The 23931-nt window shown below is 40.7% G+C and overlaps 1 protein-coding gene across 2 annotated transcripts in view; it reads left to right on the top strand.

Annotated features, from left to right (window-relative positions):
- Positions 1 to 23931, top strand: part of WRN (WRN RecQ like helicase) — a 163136-nt gene that overhangs the window by 12202 nt on the left and 127003 nt on the right. For both annotated transcript variants that reach the window (XM_075204601.1, XM_075204600.1), the window contains exons 3-8: positions 3061 to 3176; positions 3477 to 3622; positions 5910 to 6058; positions 6878 to 7027; positions 18761 to 18833; positions 18928 to 19042. In XM_075204601.1, the coding sequence (XP_075060702.1) occupies positions 3061 to 3176; positions 3477 to 3622; positions 5910 to 6058; positions 6878 to 7027; positions 18761 to 18833; positions 18928 to 19042 (749 nt within the window). The remainder of the gene's footprint in view (positions 1 to 3060; positions 3177 to 3476; positions 3623 to 5909; positions 6059 to 6877; positions 7028 to 18760; positions 18834 to 18927; positions 19043 to 23931) is intronic.

Genomic DNA, 23931 nt, shown 5'->3' with positions numbered 1-23931 from the left:
TCTGCTTAACCAGATGGTTCGTTCAGACCAGTGCTGAACCTCAAGCAGTTAGATCTGCATCTGAGAGCAGACTCCTTTCGGATGTAATCCCTGAGAACGGGCATAAATGGCCTGGAGACAGGCCAATTCATGGCATCTATAGACATCAGGGATGCCTATCTCCACGTTCCGATCTGAGAAGGGCATCAGCCTTTTTCTCAGGTTTACGATAGGCACAGCTCACTATCAGTTCAGAGCTCTTCCATTTGGGCTGGCCACAGCCCCAAGGGTGTTTACAAAGATTATGGCAGTTATGGCGTCACTTCTTCACTCCATGGGGGTGCAGTTAGTGTCTTATCTGGACGATCTGTTAGTCAAGGCTTCAACAGCACAGTTGTTGGAACAACATCTTTGCCTTACGGGGAGGGTGCTGGAACAGCACGGCTGGCTCTTGACTATAACAAAGTCACAGATGGTCCCTCAGCTGGTGGTTGTTGGAGGACAACCTAACAAGAGGCAGATCCTTTGCCCCGTGGGCTCGGGTCCTGGTATCCACAGACGCCAGTCTGAGTGGTTGGGGGGCAGTGGTATTTCACCTAAGGATACAGGGCCTGTGGTCAGAAAGACAGTGGGGTCTTTCCATAAATATGCGGGAGCTCTTGGCCATCTGGAAGGTGCTACAGAGAGCTCAGAGTGTTCTTCAGGGAAGGCCGATCCGCATCCACTCCGACAATGCCACGGCAGTGTCATACAAAAACAAGCAAGGAGTGCAGGAGCCTCCCTTTGGACCTCTACTCTCAGCAGAGTGGCGGTTCTTGACCTGGAAGACAGTCTTCCTGCTTGCCATTGCCTTGGCTAAAAGGGTCTTGCAAAGAACCTTATCTGGTCTTTTATGAGGACAGAGCAGTTTTAAGGACTATTCTGTCCTTTCTCCCTAAGGTGGTCTCAGGTTTCCATATCAATCAGGAAATAGTTGTTCCGGTGTTCAGAGAGGAACCTCTGACTCCAGGAACAAAAACAAATAAGTATTTGGACGTAGTGAGGGCATTACGTATATAGGTTAAGAGATCTGCAAAGATACGTAAGACAGATTCTCTATTTGTTTTATTTGTTTTTTTCTAGGAGGGGATGGCCAGCATCTAAGCAAACTATTGCCAGATGGCTTACCCTGACAATTAAGGAGGATTATATTGTATTAATCTCCCTGTGCCGAAGGGGCGGCACGGAATGGAGCCACGGTGGACCAGCTGTGCAGGGCAGCCACCTGGTCCTCGGTCCATACCTTTACGAAATTCTACCAAATTAATGTATTTGCGTCTGGGGACGCCTCCTTTGGCCATAGTGTGTACGTGCAGGGAGATCGGAGCGGTCCCACCCTTCAGAGGGATTGCTTTAGTAAGTCCCCATGGTTAAGCAGTGTCCCCCAGATGGATGAAAGAGAAAACAGGATTTATACTTACGATAAATCTCTTTCTCTGATTCCATCTGGGGGACACTGCGGTCCCCCCCTTTTTTCTTTTCTCTCCACTCCCCCATCTGTTGAGTGGTGTATCTTGGTTGATTGGCCTCTCGTCCTAGGGCTTTGGTAATCAAACTGAGGTATGTGGGTATAAGGTATGAGGTATGTGAGGTATGTGGGAGGGATATGCTGTTGGCAGGAAAAAAGTTAACTCTTTAGGTGCCAGACTCCTCCCCTCCCTACTCAACCACCTGGTTAAGCTGGTTAAGCAGTGTCCCCCAGATGGACTCAGAGAAAAAGATTTATCGTAAGTATAAATCCTGTTTTTTGCATCCAAGGCTGCCAGTTGCGATTGGACAGGGCTGTGCACTTTGACTCTGAGGAGAAACAGCTTTTGGACTCATGGAACCAGTGTCCCTGAATTAGATGAGTGAGATAACAGGATTTATTTACTTGCTTTAAACCCCTTTCTCTGAATCCATTGAAGAACACTGGGAACCCACCCTTTTTATGCCTGTTTAACATTTTTATCACTGTTTAAAACATTTTTTGGGTGTGTAGTTTCTGTCTCTTGATTTTGTTTTTCTTCTGGTTCTGTTCTATGGGGCGTTGTTAGAAAAATAACTGAATTCTCTGCAGCATGGGGATATGGAGGATTAAGGAGAAATGACTTGTATGAGAGTTTCCTAAAGGCCTTGTAGTCCTGGAGGATCGTCTATACCACACTATGCTATTTATATGAGCAGATGGCCACGTTTACTGCACATGTATTATTACTGCAATTTAAATAAATCATTCTTTGTGTGTGAGTATATAATGTGACAAAAGGGCGTGTCAGGACATTAAAACTAGGGGTTTAGCGTGTTGGACACCCCTCTTATGTATTTTATGTCTAGTGTATTCTTAAATGTTGCCAGGTGGGCTGGTATACCTGCTACTGTTATGTAAACCTTTCTCTTTATTGTGTACTGTTAGTTGTGTAATATGCCTCATGGCCCTTGCGTCTATGTGCCAGCAGCTGCAGGCCCACTGAGTCTTTCTCCTGTTTTAGTAGATGTGCTGGAGTCACATTCAGTAGGGTGCTTGCAAGTAAGCTGAGGAATGGGGGAGGTCTACAGCCAACCCCTGGTAAATGAACCCAATCGTGGGTGTGTGCTAATGGAGTGCCCATCTGAAGATGCACCACCATGGGAAAGGAGGAGGTTTAAAAAAAAAAAAAAAGCACAGACGCAGGAGATGAGGTGTTCTCTTCAGGACAGCTCTGACTTAGGAGTCATTACCTCTGTCAGACTGGTGTAGGATTATACCTCTGTGGAATAGGTCTAATTATTAAATTACACTCTACCCACAATCAGTCATGACTTTCAATTTTAAATCAATAGCAATCATATTAAATAAATAAACTTATTCCCTCCCCGAGCATATACATATACACTGTGTTTTATTTTGTTTTTTGTTTTGATTTTTTTTCGCTTTCAGCCGCAAACCACAGTGTAAGTATGAATGGCCAGAATGTTAATGGCCAGCTTGATGGTAATAAATGGACAAAACAGTTAATGTAATAGATTGTGGATAATTTGTGAGCTCTGTTTGTTTGACTTGTGTTCTCATGTACTAATCAGAAGTCTGTCTGGAAGAAGAACATTTTGGAAGACACTCTCCCATTCTTGAAATATGATGGCCAAATTTCCTATAGTATTGAAGAAAATGACTGCTCTTTCCTGTCAGAGATGATCAGGTGAGCCCTTTCAAATAGGCAATGTATTTGATTAAGTGGATTATGATTATGGGAATTCATACTTCGCGTGTAGAATTTCCAGCTTTATCTTATTGGTAGGTGCCAAAAATGTAAGTGTTCTGTGGGTTTTTTCTTTCTCAGTTAAAGATCTCTTGCACTGTGGTTAAACTAAAGACTAAAAATGCTTTTTGTTGTAGTTTGGGTTAGCCAGTTGAGTCACGTTTTTATGAAAATGTAATTAATGAATGTGTGTATAAAAATTGTGCTTATCCTTTAAATTGTCATGTACTTATATTTTAGAGCGTATGTCCGAGAAGGAGATGCTATTGGATTTGACATTGAATATCCCGTTGTTTATACAATGGGAAAAACAGGGAGGGTTTCCCTCATCCAATTGTGCGTTTCAGAAAGGGAATGCTACTTATTCCACATTGCCTCCATGACAAGTATGTTATACTTAAATGTTTTTATATGTTGATAAATATATGTATTGTAGATAAGATTCACAGATTATAAATGTTAATTTGTAATAATACTTCACTGCATTTATCACTAAAAAAAAGTTAGAGGAATTGGAATATGCCATGCAAATAAATAACTTGTAAGAGAGCTCTTGACTAATATTGTGCGTATTGAAATACAATTTTCGTGATTTATGTTCTCAATTATTTATGGTTATTTGATAATGTGTCAGCAGTAACCTACCCAACAAAAATGCTTAAAGGATATCTCCACCTAATACAAAAAATTAAATAAAATAAAAAATTAAACTTTTATTGTTTTTCTTTTTTGTGACAGTCATGAAAACTTAGCCCACACAGGGGCAACTAACGTTTTAATTAAACACTGCATATAAACAAGCATTGCAAATGATGCAGAAGTCTCTAAAACAAAAAAAAACAGACACACGCATCACACTCATCAATCAGTCAAAAAAGTAAACAGACAAAGTAGAATATAGTCTGCATTTGACCGTAAACAGTACAATCAGCAATGCAAATGTACAATACAAACAAAAAGTAAAGACATGGAGAATGACTGGCCATCTGTCTAAAACAAAATCACAGAGGGCAATCCAATTTTATTAACTCTTATAGGACAAAGGGGAATATTTATCCACCTGTGCCAAATCTTTTCATATTGATCCAACATATTACGACTCATTTACATGATTCTTTCAAGACCAAATGTGTCATTAGCTAGGCTGACCAAATTACAAATATTCGAACGCTCAGATGCCTTCCACTTCCTGGCAACATGAACAAGGTAGACAGTAATTGTCTAATAAATTCATGCATTTTGCAAACAGATCAAGTCCAAAGAGGCACATTTTTGGGTTTATTGAAAGCACACCCACTCCCAGTTTTAGTATGCAACCCAGAAGTTTACCCCAGGCAAGTCATGATATTGTTGTTCATAACTCGGCGCCTGATGCAGAGCATATTGGAACTTTGGCTGCAGGACCATTACAACAAGAGCGAGTCGACCAGTTAACTTGAGCGGCTATTGTTTCCAAGCATGCATCCTACTTTTTAAATAGTCAGTTTGAGGCTGAATGTTAAATTCTATATACTGACTCATTTATTAAAAATCCAAATACTTAAATTTAGAGATCAGTTGCAGGGGAAGATGGACAACTGGACCAACCGGGCAAGCCCCCTTAAGTAGAGCGATATTAGATTTATCCCAGTTAACCTGCAGCCCAGAGTATTTCCCAAATCTATTCACTGCGTTCAAAAGTGCGACTGAGAGCATTGCATATCCGACAAAAACAATAACTTTGTCCGCACATAACACAATGGTATCAGTTCTATCCCCCATGGTAAGACCATGGATCTCTGGGTAAACCCTTATTACACATGCAAAGGGCTCTATTGCTAATGCAAATAGCGCAGGCAGCAAAGGGCATCTCTGTCTCGCGCCCTTGATTAAAGCCCCGGCAAACATAGCCAGTCACACATACCCTTGTAGCAGAGGATAAATCAAGCAATTGCGCCCAATTAATATATACCTAGACCAAATTTAGTCAGAACTGCCCAAAGGTACCTCCACTCCACAGAATCAAATGGCCTTAGCAGCATCCAACGACACCACTACTGCTTCGTCAGCCCCCCCATTACTCAGTTGCAAGTGACAAAACAGCCAATGCAAATTAATGGCAGTTGACTTACCGGACATAAAACCAGTTTGGTCGGAGTGTACAAGTTCACTAATAACCCTGTTGAGACGCATTGCCAACATTTTTGCCAATATTTTGACGTCAGTAGTCAATATGGATTTAGGACTCAGGAAAGAAAGGATTTTTCCCCGATTGAGGTATTGAAAAGGGCTTCTGACGTGGATAGAGACGAAGAGCCCAATTCATAAAGGTTATTGTAAGTTTCTTAAGACTTTGGGGGAAAAAACGCTACGTGTTTCTTGTATTCCGTCCAGGCTCAGAGCAGTTTAGTAAAGGAGGAATTATCATCTATCTCCTCCAGTGTACTTAAAGAATTCAGTAACTTTACTAGCATAAGTATGTCTATCATAGGTATAAAGCATATTAATTTCACCATCAATTTTTATCCCACTCACGTTACAGTAGATGGTGCACAACCCAGACACATGATGGAACACCGATGTGTGCAGTTAAAAATAGTATGTTGAGTATGTAAGACTCTTGGGTTATTTAAAAGCATTTTATTCTAGACAAGTTTATAGAATATAATTAGACTGTTTCATTTTCTTGCACAGGTTTTCCAAAGGGTCTTAAGAGGTTGCTAGAAGATGACTCTGTTAAGAAAGTTGGTGTAGGGATCGAAGGAGATAAGTGGAAGCTTTTAACTGACTTTGACCTGAGTTTGAAAGGATTTGTTGAACTTACTGATTTGGCCAACCAAAAAGTATGTGACATTCAGTGTGAAAATGTTTAATTTTTTTGGTCGATATGTGGACATCCTATGGGAAATTGATAATATGTTTGAGTATTTTTCTAATGTATAATAATAATACTGTATTTCTATGCCGAAACACTTAAGTTATTGGACAGTACGTTCAAATCTGCAAACCCACATAGATTTTTCAGTAACATGAATGTGATTTGCAAAAATCTCTCAGTGGGGAGACTTAAATGGCTGCAGTGTCTTTCAGCTGGAACACGTTAGCAGTTCAGTACTCAATCTCATTCCTAAGGAGAGGGTCAGCTGGAGATAGATTTACTAAAACATGTAAAAATGAAAAGTGGAGGTGTTGCCTATAGCAGCCAATCTAGAAACAACCCCTTTTGTTTTTTAGAAGTTTTAGTAAATGTACCTCCTGAGTGCTTCCTCCATGTACATGATGGAGAGCAAGGAGATAAAGGGTGGATTGTACTATTAATGAACATGCTGGGAAGAGGGACATTCCAAAGCCTCTCTGCCCACTACATTATATGTTATGACTGTGGTTGCCATGGTAGTCGGGTGACACTGTAAATCATTGATAACAGCTTGAAGGAAAAAAAGTAAGGACACCATGTTTCTTCTTATTGACACCCAGAGTTACTTATGTTAATAATAAACACATTTTTTTTTTTCATGGGATTGCAGCTTTAAATTATAATGCATAATTAGAATGTAAGATTAATTGTGATAGATTTCACACCTATGCTTGTCAATATAATCCTGATCTGCAGATTTTGATATGTGACTAACATCAAATTATATTTAATTCACTTTATGTAGGTTAAATGCAAAGAGAAGTGGAGTTTGAATGGCTTGGTTAAGCACTTTTTCAACAAGCAACTTCTTAAGGATAACTCTGTGCGTTGCAGCAGGTGGGACAGATGGCCCCTTAGTGATGACCAGAGAATGTATGCAGCATCTGATGCTTATGTGAGTTTGATTATCAATCAAATGTCTTGATATCAATTCTAAATCTAATACTTGATGTTTCAGTTATAAAATTAAGTTTCTCATGTTTCCTCTGTTGGCCCGCAGTATTTTTTTATTTTTCTGAATCAGTGGCGTCTACAATTAACAAGTGGTATCCGACTGTACCCCCCTCTATATTTATACTCTAGACACACTGACCACTCATGCGTGGGAAACGCAACTAGTTCTTGGTTTTCAGGATAGACTAATGTCAAATTCCTCCTATTATCTCACACACTGAATGTTAATCTTTGGTTTGTAAACACAGTATGTGCCTGCCTACTTTTTCCAATATCAAGAACAATTTTATAGTATAAGGGGATTTTTTGGTTGTGTTTTGTAACAAAGAAAGACCGTTGTTCTAAGCAAAAATGTTCCTGGGTTAAAAACAACAAAAGGATTCTCAGAGAGCTGAGTGTTTAGTTCTGACTTAAAGTTGCCGGCTAAAATTTAGCTTTTAGATCGTTGGTAATGTATTTTAAATAAGATGTCCATGAATCTAATAAGAAACATTTGTTTCTGAAGGAGAGGTTTTTATTAATCAAAGCTTGAAGCTAGAAAATGTTTAGTAGTGCATCATGAGTAGATCTCATATTTGAGCCCTTACCGCGTCTTCTAGTATTGATTTTAAGGCAATGTACATTCAGCTAATTCAGCAATGGAAGATTTCTCACAAGCCCATCCTGCCTTTCCAAACAATGTGCATGTTTGAGTTTTTGGCATTCTTTCCTTGGTGGCTTTCTCTTTGAAGTTCATACCATAGAAAAGGTGCAACAGGACAAGGCAACAGGCGGTGACTACATTTATAATGGTGAATATATAATTCAGTCTATGACTGAAAGTAGAATGAGAGATGTTGCTATTTAGATAACAATTTTATAGGTTTAATGTACTTTACCATTTTGTAAATAGCTGATCTATTATGGCACTGGGTTTTAGACTTGCTGTTTGGGTAAAGTTCAGCAATTCCTCTCATTGAGGTCCAGGTTTTTACATAGTAACATAGTTGATGAAGTTGAAAAAAGACACCAGTCCATCAAGTTCAACCTATTTTGGATCTCCTGTGATCCTTCACTTATATTTGAAAATGATCCAGAGTAAGCAACTGCCAATTTGTTTCAATTGGGAAAAATCAATCCACATCCAATATTGCAGTCCTATTTTTTCCCTATAGCCACTACTATCCTTCATTTTAATTAACAATGGTCTCCATGGATACACTTTTCCGCTAAAAATTTGTCTAACCCTTTCTTAAACATATCTATTGAATCTGCCATGGCAGTGAATTCCATATTCACTGGCAGTGAATTCCATATCTTGACTGCCCTTACTGTAAAGAACCCCTTCCTTTGCTGGTTGTGAAACTTCCTCTCCTCTAACCTTAGGGGGTGACTGCATGTCCTGTGTATAGTCCTTGGGGTAAAAAGTTCCCATGAAAGTTCTCTGTATATCTCCTCTTGGACGCCCTCTATTCTAAAGTAAACATGCCTAAACTTGCTAACCTTTCCTCATAACTTAATGACTCCATACCCTTTATCAATTTTGTCGCCCTTCTCTGAACCCTTTCTAGTTCCAAAATATCTTTTTTATAGAGTGGTGCCCAGAAATGTACTCCATGTTCAAGATGAGGTCTTACCAGCGATTTATATAGTGGCAAAATTACACTGTCTTGCCTTGCATCTATGCCCCTTTTTATGCATGCCAATACTTTATTTGCCCTTGAGATGCTGCTTGACATTGAGCACTATTGCTTTGTCTACTGTCTACAAGCACTCCCAAATCCTACTTGACTCCCCACTAACCATGACTCATCTGAGGAATTATTGAGCGTTAGTCCCGCTGCTGGGGGTGGATCTTCAACCCAGAAGAATACTACTAGTAGTTTACAACAATTGACTGTTAAACAATCCTTTGCTAGAGGAAGAAAATAAAGCTGTCACCCAGTCGCAAAGCGGATCACAGACGCCATGGGAACTATGCTAGTATTAGATCTGCGTCCAATGCACTATTAATGCAGCTGGTTTTAGACAGTTACTTGAGGTCTTGTGTCCCTGTTACCAAACTCCATCATGACACCATTTCAGTAGAAAAGCAATTCCTCACCTCTACCATGACTGTGACAGCCCACTGGGTTGGTGATTCACCTTCACCAGCAAGGAACAGCAGCAGCATGTACCCAAGTATGTCACATTTTTCAGAAGTAGAATACTCTGTGTATAAGCGGCTTCACTAAGAGGCATACAGCTGACAATCTGTTACAAAAATTAAGTGATGTCATTGCAACCTGGATAATCCTGCTTGGACTCTCCTGAGGATATGTGATTACTGATAACACCACTAATATTGTTAGAGCATTACAGCGGGGTGGAATTCCATCACATTTCCTGTTTTGCTCACACAATCAACTTGGTGTTACAGAACTTTTAAAAAATGACATGCAGAAGATGCTGTCTGTGTCCTGAAAAATTTATGGTCATTTTTGGGATTCTGCAACAGCATGTAAGAGAATGCAGCAGCTGCAAGAAGACTAGAATTTGAGGGGAATGTACTTTAGTTCAGCGAAGTAGTTACCTGTGAAGAGAGTGCAGACACGGTTAGCTTGAGTCAAGTGATTGCTTTAATTATACTTTTTGAGAAGCAGCTAGAGAAATTAAAGGATGAAATAAAACGAAGCAAATCCGCTGACTATATTGTAATTGTAGATCTAGGACTTAATTCGCTTCGCCAGGATCCAAGAGCTATCAACATCTTGCAACTGCTTCTCAGAAAAAACCTAGCTTTCCCAAGACACCCAGTGGAGATGCAGATGAGCAGCACAACATTTTGACAATTGATCTGCTCTAAAGGAATTGCCCAAAAATCGTGAAAGCTCTGCCTTTAAAATGAACTACAAATTCCATGAGGAAGGCTATTATCGGCAATTATATCAAAGTACACAGACTATTGTGAAGGTGGATTCCAGCGGGGATGAATTCGTATTGTTTGAGGAAGATGTACACAATGATGAGGGTGAATATGATGACAGTGTAGATTGCAGGTGCTGAAATCTAGCTAAGAGAAGGGAGCTTCTTGATGCTGGTATGCCTGCTAATATTTTGGGTAGAATAGTATCTTGGCAGTTTTATGTTTTCTACAGTAAACTTTCAGCTTTTTTTAGAGAGGTTTTTTTTTTCTCTAAAAAGGTACAAGCTTTTTATTGACATTTTTGTATCCCTGACTTAAAACCACTATGCGCTTGAACATAGGCTTTTGCACATTAGGTAGAGGGATTAGTATCTTCATGACTTAGACTGAAGAGTGACGACAACAATGTCGTCCCTCCTGTTTCTGTATGAGCTATGACACAATAGAATGTCACTGGAGACTTAAGAACACTGACAGCCCTATTACAATTTCTGTTTCAGCACAGAACCCTGCCACCTCTCCTGTTTCTGAGTGAGCTATGGTACAGTAAAATGTAACTACAGCTTTAGACCAAGCCAGCCCTATAATTTCTATTTCAGCAATGACTCTTAGCAATGGTGCACTCCTCTTTGTCTGTTACTTATATATCGCAGTAGAATTTGTCTGCAAATTCAGAAGACAAGCCTGCTAGCCTCCTATTTGTATTTCAGGAATGACTCTAAGCAATAGAGCACTCCTCTTTGTCTTTTACTTATATAACACTTCTGAATTTGCCTGCAAATTCAGAAAAACAGCCTGCAAGGACTTGTATATTTGTATTTCAGCAATGACAAGTAGCAACTCGTTATTTATAGATTCCAAAACTCCCGAGATCCGACGATCTCACAATGACTTTTTGCCTTGTTTTGGAATTCGAAAAAGTGCGAAAGTACTGAGCCGCGTCGGCTCGGTACTTTGATCCCCTAAGTTCGGATGGGCTCAGTTTTCGGGAAACCGAGACCGCCCATCTCTACTTAAAAGTCGTAGCATCAGAACAGTTTATGTGAAGGTCTGACCATTTCACAAGCAAGATGTACTTGTAAATTTTTAAAATGAGTAGCAGGTGTGTGTTTAAGTTACATAATGCATAGTTTTGTAGAATCTAAAATGGGTCTATTTCTGTTAAATTGATATCTTCCCTTTGATAAACTTTAAACAAATGAACCAGAACATCTGAAAGCATCATAAGTGAATTGTTGAAATTGTATGTTCTCATATATTTGCTTAAACCTTCAGCTATGATGTCATTTTGTTCAGTGGCATTCCAGTGCAGTAATGACACTCGCCAAGTATTCTCTTAAAGACTCTACAGCAAAGTCAAGAGACAGCCACTTAGTGTCACTAGCTATTTGAAGTTTAATCTGAGGACTGTTCAGTATATTCTGGATTTCCGTTAAACCAGCCATTCTAACTGGGAAATTTTGTAAAAAGAACAACAGTTGTCTTAAGAGATTGTTAAATTTTACTAAATAAGTTACCCCAGCAGCTGCTTGGGTACTAGCAAGAGCCAGGCGGTGGTTTATACAATGACAGTTGACCATTACTCCGCTGGTTTCATCTTTTAATAGTTTTGCTACTCCTTTGTGCTTCCCAATCATGACAGCTACTCCATCAGAGCCTAGACCCACCAATTTAGATTTTTTTAATATTGGCATTTTTTTTTCATTATTTTGTTATAGTTTGCTTTACCATCAATGATACGACATGTTGATATAAAACTAACAGTAATCTCTTTAAGTTGCCAAATGTATTTCCCATATATAATAAGCTGCTTCAAAACTGAGATGTCTGTTGTTTCATCACACAGAACATTGATGTAATCTGCTGAATGCAAATGTTTAAGTAATTCACATCTTATTTGTGAAGCTAAGATGTCAAGGAATTCTTGCATTAATCTTTCTGAAGTGTAATTTGCAAACTTTCCAATATCAAGATGCTTTAAGTATGTGCAACCCATAATGTTGCAGTGCTCAAGCAAATTTCCATATAATGTAATATGTGGTAGTTTGGTTTTTGCCAACCAATACATTGTTCTTAAAGCTCCCATAAAAGTATCTCTCTGCAAGTTACTCAAAACTGAAATTGATCGTTCAATTTCCCCTAACACAATTTCTTCAAAAACACGTTTTTTGAAGTGTATTTGAACACGAATCAGTGTGTAATTTACTTTGCTCGTGGTCAATTAAACTTTCTTTTCAAAGTCTTTTACACGGAATAGTCACCCAAGTCACTTCCTTGTTTGTGGCCGGTCTCTTCAAAATTTATAGACGTGGAATACATTATTCCATTATCTTTTACCAACAACCACTGAAATGTTTTAAACGAGGCACTGTTTATTCTCGATATGTGATGTTTAGAGAAAATTTTTCATTTGAAAAAGACTGTGATTCATATGATGGACCAGCCTCTTCTGCAATGTCCTTGTGGGAAATCTCTGGCTCTGTTGTTGTGTTCATACTTTCATTTTTCCTAAAGAAACTTAAAATTGTTGTTTTCTGGATTCATTTCTTACTCATTTTGGGTAGCAGCTGGCCGAGCACAGATATATCTCCTTACAGTAACCAGATACTGCACAAATGCTGCTTGAACACCAATTATTTTTTTAAGTCCCCAGATACTGCACAAATGCTGGCTATACACAGAAGGCCCCCCAAGTAACAGACACTGTCTTCACAGTTCACCAGCAAGGGAACAGCTGACAAGTGCGCCCTTCCTTTTATACAGGTGCTCTCCCCCTAGCTTTGACACCCCCTCCCCCCTGTGGCGTGGCTAAAATCTGTGACCCCTGTGAAAAGGCACTTGTCCCTGCAAGCATCCCCTATCGCCCAGCAGCCGGTACTGTGACGCGTTTGAAAGTGCAATGCACTGCTGATATAGATTTATCCCAGCTAGTCACAGTGAGTTGCGGGCGGCAGGGTAAAGTATGGAGAGAACACTGTCAACCAAGTCATTATTGGTACATTTTAAAAAGCATGCCACAGTATTTACACTTCTTGAAAGCCAACAATTTTTAACAACCTTTGCAAAATTTTAGAAAGGAATTATTACCCTAATAGTTTCCTTTCCTCTCCTCTTAAAAAGGAATAATTTACCCTAATAGTTTCCTCTCCCCCACCCATCATTTATTCTTCTATAATTTCTGTATGTTATGCTTTGGATAGTGAATACAATTGCTTGCATAAGGCTTAGCCATGATAGAAGCAATTTCATACTTAGAGAATTTAGATGAACATTTAATCCAATCTTACATTGTCATTGTCAGCACTATATAACAACCAAGACAAGGCAGTATTATATAATCTAATGTTAAGGACAGAAAGTCTAACCCCATTTTTGTTACTTATAGTTGTTTCAGTACTATTCATGTGTTCCCTACCTTACAAATAAATGTGTTCAGAACTAGAATTTGGAAGGTCTTGCATGTTTTTTTTAGCAATGGAACCATTTTCATATGTCATATATATTTCATATATAAGGTATTTTGTTAAAGGATTTAACTTGTAAAAAGTAATATCTAGTGAACTTATAATATTTGTTATGGTCCCCATTTATTTATTTCTCTTATTTTTTGCTGCATTGGAATTAATTTTTTTACCAGTTTCTTCTTATTATTAACATTTATTAATCTAGCGCTAGCATACTCTGCAGATCTTTACAAAAATACACTAATAAAACAAGACTGGGTATTAGTAAAGGGACAAAGTGGTAGAGAGCCCTGCTCTGAAGCTTACAATTTATAGAAAAATAGGAGTTTGATACCTGTGGTTAAGTGCCATATATTAGAATTCTATAAGAATGGATAAAGGTGGCGCTCTCTATTGTGTGTTGCCTGTCGTGTATATAGGAATTCCACAATATCCATGCAAAATACACAAAAGGTACAAATCATACGTTACAAGCGCTCACATGAGTCCACTTGAATGGCTTGGAGGTTCTTGAATGGAGATATATGGACCATCAAGTAAATAATCTAAGCAAACTCAAAAAAATACAATACATAGTATAGTCCATATAGGTAAACAGATGTGCATAGATTAATCAACCAATCAGGAGAACAGAGGGTTCAATCCATATCCATCACCTGTGTGGAGAAAAAAATGCCTGAATTGATATGGAGACTATGCCCCCTAATAGATGTATACTTACGGGAATATAACTGGTAATAGGCACATCACAAGATCTCACAATGAGAAGTACTTCCTCCGCAGTAAACAGCTTTCACAGAACATGGAAAAGACAAAATATATATCTTTGGTGCATTACCTTTTATTAAAAACAAATGACATGCACTTCTAACACAAATCAAGTGCAATCCTTAAAAGATTAGGATAAAATACCCGTACTAAAAGATCCGCAGATATAGGCAGTAATGAAGGTAAGTGGTACATCCGGAATGATCAAATTCTTCCAAAACGTCATGTGCAGTGGAAAGGTCACAGGTAATGGATAGAACGAACATCTGATACGTTTCAACTCTGTAAAGAGTCTTTTTCAAGGATTTTTTCAGAGTCTTTTTCAAGGATGCTAGGGAATTTAGAATGCAAGCTTCAATGGGGCAGGGACTGATGTGAATAAGTTATCTGTACAGCGCTGTGGTATCAGTGGCACTATATAAATAAATGGTGATGAGGATGAAGTACAGGAAACCAATGTAGGGACCTCAAAGCAGCAGTAGAAGAATGTTTTTGTGAAAATTAGTCTAGTGACTGTATTCAAAATGGATAGTATGGTTGAAAGTCTGGATAGAGGAATAAAAAAAATATATAATCATGCTTATAAAAGAAGCATTTTATTTTAGTATTTGTATTTCCAGAATTAGTATAATAAAACTCCCTTATCTTGGATCTTCTCTGTTTATGTTAATCACATTTGTTTAAATGAGGTTACTGAATCAGAACAATTTCTGCTCCTATATCTTTAAGGTGTTTTAATATACTAAATTCTTTTGCAAAAGGGAAGTTCCATGAAATCACTGATAAATTGCCATGTGTAGTCTCTATGATTACAATAGGAGTATGCTCAAATGTAAATTACGCATATCTCTTATAAAATCAGACAAGTTTGGCCATGATCCACTCTTAAACTCTGCAAAAGATAAGGTACATGACCACATTAACCAGCCTTCAGAATATTAAGTGATACTTTTTTTTAGTGACCTCCTTTTTCTAAGAGCATATAATCCTTTTCATTGAGAGGACGTTATGTCCACTATCAACACTTAAATGACAGAAGAATGATACCAGTTCATATATAGTGTCAAATACTAGCGTGACTCTTATCTCTCTGTCTGTATTACCCAATATTGTTTATTCCTGTGTTTGTTCAAGTGCAGAATTTGCTGGCGCTGTATAAATAAATGTTAATGATGATGACTAGCTTTGTATACTATGGGGTAAATGTATGAAAGTCCGATTTTTGCAAGTTGCTGGAAATCGGCGACTTTGCAGCTAAAATTTAAAGTGGCGATGGCTTGTAAAGGCAAACTTGCCCTTTACAAGTCATTGCCCCTTTAAATTTTAGCTGCAAAGTCGCCGATTTCCGGCGACTTGCAGAAATCGGGCTTTCATACATTTACCCCTAGGAGTTAATATTTAAAAATAGATTTAAAATGGAAATTTCACCCACAGAATAAAATAACTAGGAGCGAGTCACATGCACTGTTTTCTAAATTGAAGTCTTTGATATGGTCCTAACCTTTGATCCTCAACCTGGTAGTAAGGAATCTTTTGTTTTGATTATTTCCATTACAATGAAGACCATTAACCCTCCTATTTCTGGAGACTTTGTCTGAGAAGTTCATTTTACCATGATAGGTCTTGATGTCGTGTTCTTACACTGGGTTTCTATATTGTGGGCTTCTTTCACTCACTGCAGCAGTACGTGCAAAGGAATTGCAGTTGCTCTGGTATTTACTTAGCGAACAAAGTTCTCCTTGTGCCTCCAGCTTAACTGGCTTTTTGGAGCCCCACAATCATAATGTTGTTTTCTCTCTTTCTGTCTACAAAGCCATCTGTTTTCTTTGTTAATGACCTAGCGCATTTCTGTACTTCTCTGATCCAATGGTCTTCTTATAGAGAATCATCCTGAATGGCATTTATGAATTCTTCTGCCCACACTGATAAATCTCTTTAGTTCTGTTTTATGTAAACCTTGAAAATTGTTTGGCCAGTTCTGGCATCGGTGTCTTTTTCACATCTGCTGTAATTACTCTTGTAGTTTATAGAGTTAATTTTATCAGCTGCAGTCCGAGCTGCTGTTTTCTCCATTGATATTTTGAAGTGTTATTAGCTATTGCAGACTGCCTCATGGTATGCAGGGAAGACAGAGTGCTGGGTATTTTAGGCTTTAACTCTGATTTTATTATTAGTTTGCCATTTATGTTAATACTGCTCTCCAGTGTGTGAAAGGTGTTTTTAGCTGGTAAATAGCCAAAGTTGTTGGGAAGTTCTTATGTACAATGTTTTGGATGTTATTGATGCCATAGCTGAAGTGTCCCATTTGCGTGCTTTTGCCTAAGACTGTCTAGGATTTTATCAGTGGCCAACATGATATTTTTCAGGGACCACGCAGATGGCCCTTGTTTCTACAAGAAGGCGCACATTAACTTTGCACAGATGCATCGGATCACATTATGACATCAGAAAACGAGAAAAAAATGTTCACACAGCCAAATTTGTAGGTTTACCTATAGCAATCTAGTGAACTTGGTGTAAAGAACTTAATATCCAAGCACTGATTAACCTGGTGTATAGACTTTATTATTGTGCTGTCATTTTCCTACTATGGCGGTTCCCAAACTGTGCGCCGCGGCTCCCAGGGGTGCCGCGGCTCTGTCACTGGGGTGCTGCGGGCCAGCCATTTAAAAAAAAAAAAAAGAAGAAAGAACACAGTAACTTACCAATCCGCCGGGCGCCGGGACCCAGTAGACTCCTCCTGCAGCAGCTGTCACTGACGTCGATATTCAGTGACCGCTGCTGCGGGAGAGAGGAGGCTGCTGGTGCCCGGCGGATTGGCAAGTTACTGTGTTCTTTCTTCTTTTTTTTTTAATATGGCTGGCCCGCGGCAGAGAAGTTGGAGGGATCGTGACAGCGGGGCAGAGGAGGGTGACAGCTGGACAGAGGAGAGGCAGAGGAGGGTGACAGCGGGGCAGAGGAGGGTGACAGCAGGGGCAGAGGAGGGTGACAGCAGGGGCAGAGGAGAGTGACAGCAGGGGCAGAGGAGAGTGACAGCAGGGGCAGAGGAGAGTGACAGCAGGGATGCAGAGGGGGCAGTGTGTCTGGATGCAGAGGGGGCATTTTTGCATACAACTAAATAAGTATTTCTGTCCTGACCTAAATACTTATTACAATTTTTTGACCCAACTACTTCTAAAACAGGACTGCTCAATAATTACATTGGAGGGGTGCCTTGAAAACATTTGGAGACTCTAAGGGTGCCGCGAACTGCAAAAGTTTGGGAACCACTGTCCTACTATATCAGAATGTTTAGGAAGCAGATCAAAGAGGAGACGTTACACTGTCAGTTCTTGAGTGTATAATATTTTATTTTGGAAACTATTCTGCATAAATTTGCACATTGCTCCATAGATCAATTTCCTGTATTGTGCTACTCTATCCACATGTTTTGCTCTTTTTAGAGCTGCCATTTGCCAACCAAGAATCTATTTAATAAGTTTAGGAGTTTTCCATAATAAATAGGCTATTATCAAGTAAATGGAATGGCTGCACTCTTAATATGCAGAAAGAGAGCAGTGTTATACATTTTAGATAGCACATGTTTTACATAGTGTCCTTTGCATTATGTAAATGTGCAATTAAGTTTTCTTTCTGTGCTGCCTCCAATTTGGAGAAGTATAGAAATAGAAGAGTATAAAAAATGTGGGAACACAGTAAGAGTTCACCCGCATTCTACAGTATACTTATTCTGGCCAGCTTTCATTAGTCTTCCATGATTCGTCTGCAATAAAAGCTGGGTACACACTCCAGAAAATTTCCCACAACCAGATATCTGTAGCGATTTTACCAATGACTAAATGTCTTGATGAGCATGCTGATTCATTTTCTACACACCTACGCGATTTCCTTTCAGATCTGTGCTCTTCATATCTCATAACAATCTGCTCAAAAGATTGTGACTCTGCACACTCTATAGAGATCTGTCTACACTGCTGGTCATGAGTGCATATACACTTCCACATTTGGCTGACTTTGTTCCATTGTTGATTTTTAGTCAGATTGTAAAATCAAATCAAACGATAATGTCCATTGGTACGATAATGCATGATTTTGGGAGTGTACACACTAATGCGATATTGGACTGAACAGTCTTTTATTGTGTTTGGCACGATGATGGTGAAAAACCTGTAGTGTGTACCCAGTCTAAGTAAACATCTTGCTGAATGCAGGAGAAACCCGCACACATACTCTGTGTTTGCATGCAGGGCACACATTTTCATAAGCTGGTATCACAAAAGGAGGTTCATATAGCTTAGTGATTTTTTTTTTTGTATGGTTATTTAGTGTACTAGGCACTATGTAAAACAAGTATTTCCTAAAATGTGAAAAGTTTTCTTTAATATATTGTTAGCTAACACTCTAAGTATTAAAAAATAGGCTACACCACAGATCTGAAACATGCAATATTCTAAGTTGTTGGATTTTAAAATTTAAAACATACATTTTTATTGAAAGTGCATGTGATTGTTAGAATTATTTCAAGTCTTGAGAAAAACTTTCTTTTCTTGCATTGCAGGCCGGACTTTTAGTTTACCAGAAGTTAATGAGCATGGATGAGCAAAAGAAGATTCCTTTTACAGTCCGCAAATGTAAATATTAAATGACAATATAGCAATGCAAATGATGCTGCAAAACACATTTCTGTGGGCACGTGTTTTAATTTGATCCCTATATGTTTCACAGGGGCGAGTGCTAGCTTCTTTTCGGTGAAGGATAAGTTAAATACTCTGTCACTAGCGTTTCTTCATCTGATGGACAAGGTCCCTAGTAACTTTGAGCACTTCAGTAAAGCAGAAAGGTAACCTCTCTATTATTACACTTTACTTAATATAATATAACCCATTCTAAAGAAAATGTTGTATGGCTGTATCCTGTTAAAAAGCAAGCGTAATTTAAGTAGAGTTGCACTTACTTTCTTCTGACTAATGTAGATTAGTAAGGTTTTTTTCCCTTTTATCCTTATATTACCTGTTTTTAGATAGACTAATATCATAGCCTGCTCCACAGTGTACACACACACACACACACACACACACACACACACACTTCTCTAACATCCTTGAGGGACACTGGGAGCATTGGGGTATAGAGTAGGGACAGGCGAATTGGCACTTTAAGTTTAAACTAAGCCCTGGCTCCTCCCCCTCTATACCTCACCTCCTGTAAGAGCCCAGTCTAGTTTTAAGTGCCCGGCGAACGGGCTGTGCACTGGGCTGCTTAGCAGCCAATTTTGGTTTATTTTCTACTTTTTATTTTCTGTATTATCGGAGACTTGTGTCTCAGTGGGTCTGATAGCCGGCGGCTCTCTGAGCCGCGTAGCCGGCTGTCAGTCAGAGGTCCCGCTGCCGGCTGTTATGACAGGTGTCGGGGTAGGCATGCTTCCCCTTTCTCTCTACTGGCTGTACAACTCTCCCGTGGGTGCTGCTGGCGGGGAAGGTTGATGGATAGTGGGGGATGCCTTTTGGTCTAGCGCACAACATGGATGGCTGTGCGCTGTCTGCGTGGGGGGAGCGGTGGTCCCGGGAAGGTGCCTCTTTCTGCCTGTTCCCTCTTCCAAAGTTTTTGAGCCCTCCTTGGAGCCGGGCACAGTCGCCGCAGGCTGTGTCCGTCCTCCATGTGCGGATAACAGAAGCTACAGCACACACTGCGTCTGAAGGGTTGGCAGCAGGTAAGTGAAACCCTCTCTCGGCATAGATGGGGTAGAAATCGCAGTGGTTCCCTGAGCTGGCTGCTTTTTACTAAGAGCAATCATTTTGTTTTTAAAGAAAGTATCTATTTTTTGCTCAGGGAACAGGGTCAGGCAAGGGTCACTAACTTAGTGAGCTCTGCTAGGCTCTGGATTGGGTGAGGAGGTTGTCGGATTCAGACGATAGCCAATCCAGTCCTGGGGGGGAGTGGTTTCCTCGTATGCACTTCCTCCATAGTGGTCTCTCACTCCTCGTGTGCAGACACCAGAGTAGACAGCCATTTTTTAGTTCCAGCTTCTCTCCTTTTCTGTCCTGTGTCCTGTAAGGTAAAGGGTTGGGGGTGGATGTGTTTTAAAAGGTTGTTTTTTACACTTGGGAGCTTATTGGCTGTAATACAGGCTCACTTTCTGTGCAAGTTTTTTGTGCTGCTTGTTATCTGTATTGTGTTTTATTATACTGAGTTGTGTGTGTTATGTGCCATCTGTTAACATGTCAGAGGGAAAAATCCATGCGTGGTAGGGCTGGTGTTACATCTATGCTGAGTTTCACCTGTGCTGTCTGTCACGCTAAGTTACCGTCTGGGCAGTCAGGCGTGCAGGCTCTGTGCATAACCTGTCGGCCCACAGAGAGAACACAGTGTGAAACAGCAGTTGCTTGTTCACTTACAGAGGAATCTGCCTTGGCTCGGTCTCTCTTTAATACGGTGGCTGAACTTGCTCAGATGGTACGGTCTCAGGCTGCTCCATCTTCAGATTCAGCTTCCTCTAGTTAGAATGACATGGGTTCTAGTTCGCAAACTCAGGTTTTGACTGTTTCTGCCCCGGTAGAGTCTGTAGAACCAGCCTGGGTACAGGGTCTTGCATCCTCGGTACAGGGTTTGGTCGCGGTTTCCTCCTCTTTAGAGAGGATGATGAATTCAGCTGCACCGTCTTCTTCATGTAAGCGTAAGAGAGCGGCGGCACCTCTTCAGGAAAATGAGTCAGATTCTGACTGTGGTTCTCAGGAAGAGGGTGAGTTACCATTGGATTCTGACATAGATGCTCCTTCGGTGGTGGAGGAGGGTCATGCTGATTGTCAGAGTGTGGAGGAATTAATTCAGGCTGTGCGTCAGGTACTTGATATTTCTGAGAGAGAAGTTCCTGACGATTCTGAGGCTTCTCTTTTTGTAAGGCGCAAGAAGAAACCTTTTTCTTCCCGGCCTCTTCTCAATTGGAATATTTGTTGGCAGAATCTTGGGCTTCCCCAGAGAAGAAGTTTCAGGTATCTCGACGACTGCAGTCGTGTTATCCCTTTCCCCCTGAAGTTCTCGCAAAATGGAAGACGCATCCACGGGTGTATGCGGCTGTGGCAAGGTTAGCCAAGGTAACTACGATTCTGCTTCCTAACCAGGCTACTCTTAAGGATGGTACAGACCGGAAGGTTGAGACTGTCCTTAAGTCCTTTTTTGTGGCCTCTTTGAGGCATGCTTTAGCATCAGCGTGGGTTAACAAAGCGGTAGAATGCTGGTCAGAGCAGCTGTCTGAAGGTTTGTTAGCAGGCAACCCGTCTTGTGAACTGCTTCTGTTAGTGAAGCAATTTCAGAAGGCAACAGATTAGTTAGGTGAACCTGCTATGGATGCGGGGCTGATTGGGGCACATATTTCTGCCTATGCAGTCTCAGCTCGTCGTACTCTCTGGCTCAAGTCCTGGGAGGCGGATGTAGAGTAAAAAAAGGCTCTTGAGTCCATTTCTTTTTCTGGAGGTGTTTTGTTTGGATCGCAGCTTGACTCCATTATTAGTAAAGCGACAGGGGGTAAGAGCACTTTCCTTCCTGTCAATGTTTCCAAGCAGAGGCTGTCCAGACTTCGGGCCTTTCGTTCCGCAGGAAGATTTCGAGGACAGTATTCCTCAGGCCAATCTTCTAGAGGTCAGTCATCCGACCCTAGAGGTGGTTTGCAGCGAAGACGTCAGGCCTGGTCTGCTCGACGTCCTGCAGCAAAGCCGGCAGACAAACAGTCCGCATGACGGGCATTTTGCTCCTCCACTGTCGTCAGTGGTAGGAGACGGGCTCCTTTTGTTCAGAGATAGGTGGTTTCATGGTTTCAGTCGAGCACCGATGTCTGGATTCGGGGGGTGGTGAACCAGGGTTATAAGATTGAGCTGATCGGACTTCCTCCCAGACGGTTCTTTGCCACAGGGCTTCCGGGTTGTCCAAGGAAAAGACTGGAGTTAAAATAAGTGATTCACTCTCTCCTTTCGTCCGGAGTGATTGTTCCGGTTTCTCATTCTCAAAAAGGTTCGGGATTTTATTCCAACCTTTTCTTGTACCAAAACCAGATGGGTCTTTCAGACCAATTCTCAATCTGAAAGATTTGAACACCCACATCAGAGTGCCCAGCTTCAAAATGGAGTAGTTACGCTCGGTCATTCCCGGCATGGAACAAAGAGAGTTTATTTGGAAGGTTCATCAGTCGCTTCTGAGGTTCGCAGGTCGATCAGAGCACTTCCAGTTTCAGGCTCTTCCTTTTGGTCTGGCCACAGCCCCACGTATCTTCACCAAGATCATGGCGGTCATGGCTGCTCTGCTAAGGTCCTGGGGAATTACAATCATTCCTTACCTGGACGATCTTCTGTAGAAGGCAGATTCTTCAGAGAGGCTTCAGTCGCATGTTCAAGTAGTAATCCAGACTCTGGAGTCTCACGGTTGGATTATCAACCTCAAGAAATCCAAGTCGATCCCATCTCAGTGGATGGTGTTTCTGGGTCTTTTATTCGACACCGGACTGCGACGGGCGTTCTTTCCTCAGGACAAGATTATAGTCTTCCAGAAGATGGTGAAATCCCTGTTGGTGGCAAGGAGACCTTCGGTTCATTTTGCCATGAGACTTCTAGGCAAGATGGTATCGTCAATCGAGACGATTCAGTTCGCTCAGTTTCATGCACGGAAGTTCCAGTTGGAACTTCTGTTGCAATGGAACAAATCCCATCATAATCTGGAGAATCCGCTTTTTTGCCTGTCTCCACAGAAGCGTCAGTCGCTGATCTGGTGGTTACGCAAGCAGAATCTCACCAGGGGACGATTGTTCTCAATTTGGAATTGGATTCTGATAACAACAGATGCTAGCCTTCAAGGTTGGGGGGCTGTCTGTCTTCACGCTCGGTTTCAGGGGCTTTGGACTCAGAATGAATCCAAGCTTCCTATAAATGTCTTAGAACTGAGAGCAGTGTTTCATGCTCTGACAAGTGCGCTACCCTTGCTGGAGGGAAAGCCAGTGAAGATTCTGTCAGACAATGTCACAGCAGTGACATATCTCAACAATCACGGCGGCACCAAGAGTCCCTTAGCTATGCAGGAGACTCACAAGAATTTTCAGTGGGCCGAGGCTCATGTTACAGCGCTCATGACCATCTTTATTCCCGGAATAGAAAATTGGGAAGGAGATTTCTTAAGCGGGCAAACTCTGCATCTGGGAGAATGGTCCCTCCATCCAGAGGTTTTTCAACTGTTAGTGAAATGTTGGGGTCAGCCGGATGTCGACATACTGGCATTGCGGTTGAATCACACAAGGTTCCTCTCTACTGCTCTCGCGCAAGAGATCCCAGAGCAGTTGCGGTAGATGCCATGTCTGTCCCTTGGACGTACCGCTTAGTGTATCTTTTTCCTCTGGTGGTCATGTTTCCAGGAGTTCTGAAAAAGGTGAAGAGAGAAGGTGTTCCAGTTCTTCTAGTGGCGCCAGATTGGCCGCGCAGGGCCTGGTACACCGACATACTTTTATAAGAGAGCTGTTAAAATAAGGGTGTTTGAACATTTACGTAACATCAAACATAAGATTGAAAATCATAGTGCCCCAAGACATTTTCTTGCTTGTCATAATGCTAATCCTGATACTGTCCGATTTAAGGCAATAGAACATATTGAGGTGAATGTAAGAGGAGGTGATCGCCTTTTAAAATTAGCTCAGAGAGAAACTTATTGGATCTATACTCTGAACACATTTGCTCCGTGGGGGTTAAATGAAGG

Source organism: Mixophyes fleayi, chromosome 1 (genome assembly GCF_038048845.1).
Source record: "Mixophyes fleayi isolate aMixFle1 chromosome 1, aMixFle1.hap1, whole genome shotgun sequence".
NCBI lineage: Eukaryota > Metazoa > Chordata > Amphibia > Anura > Limnodynastidae > Mixophyes > Mixophyes fleayi.
The sequence above is the reverse complement of the archived record's forward strand: the minus strand, read 5'-3'. Positions and strand labels throughout refer to the sequence as shown.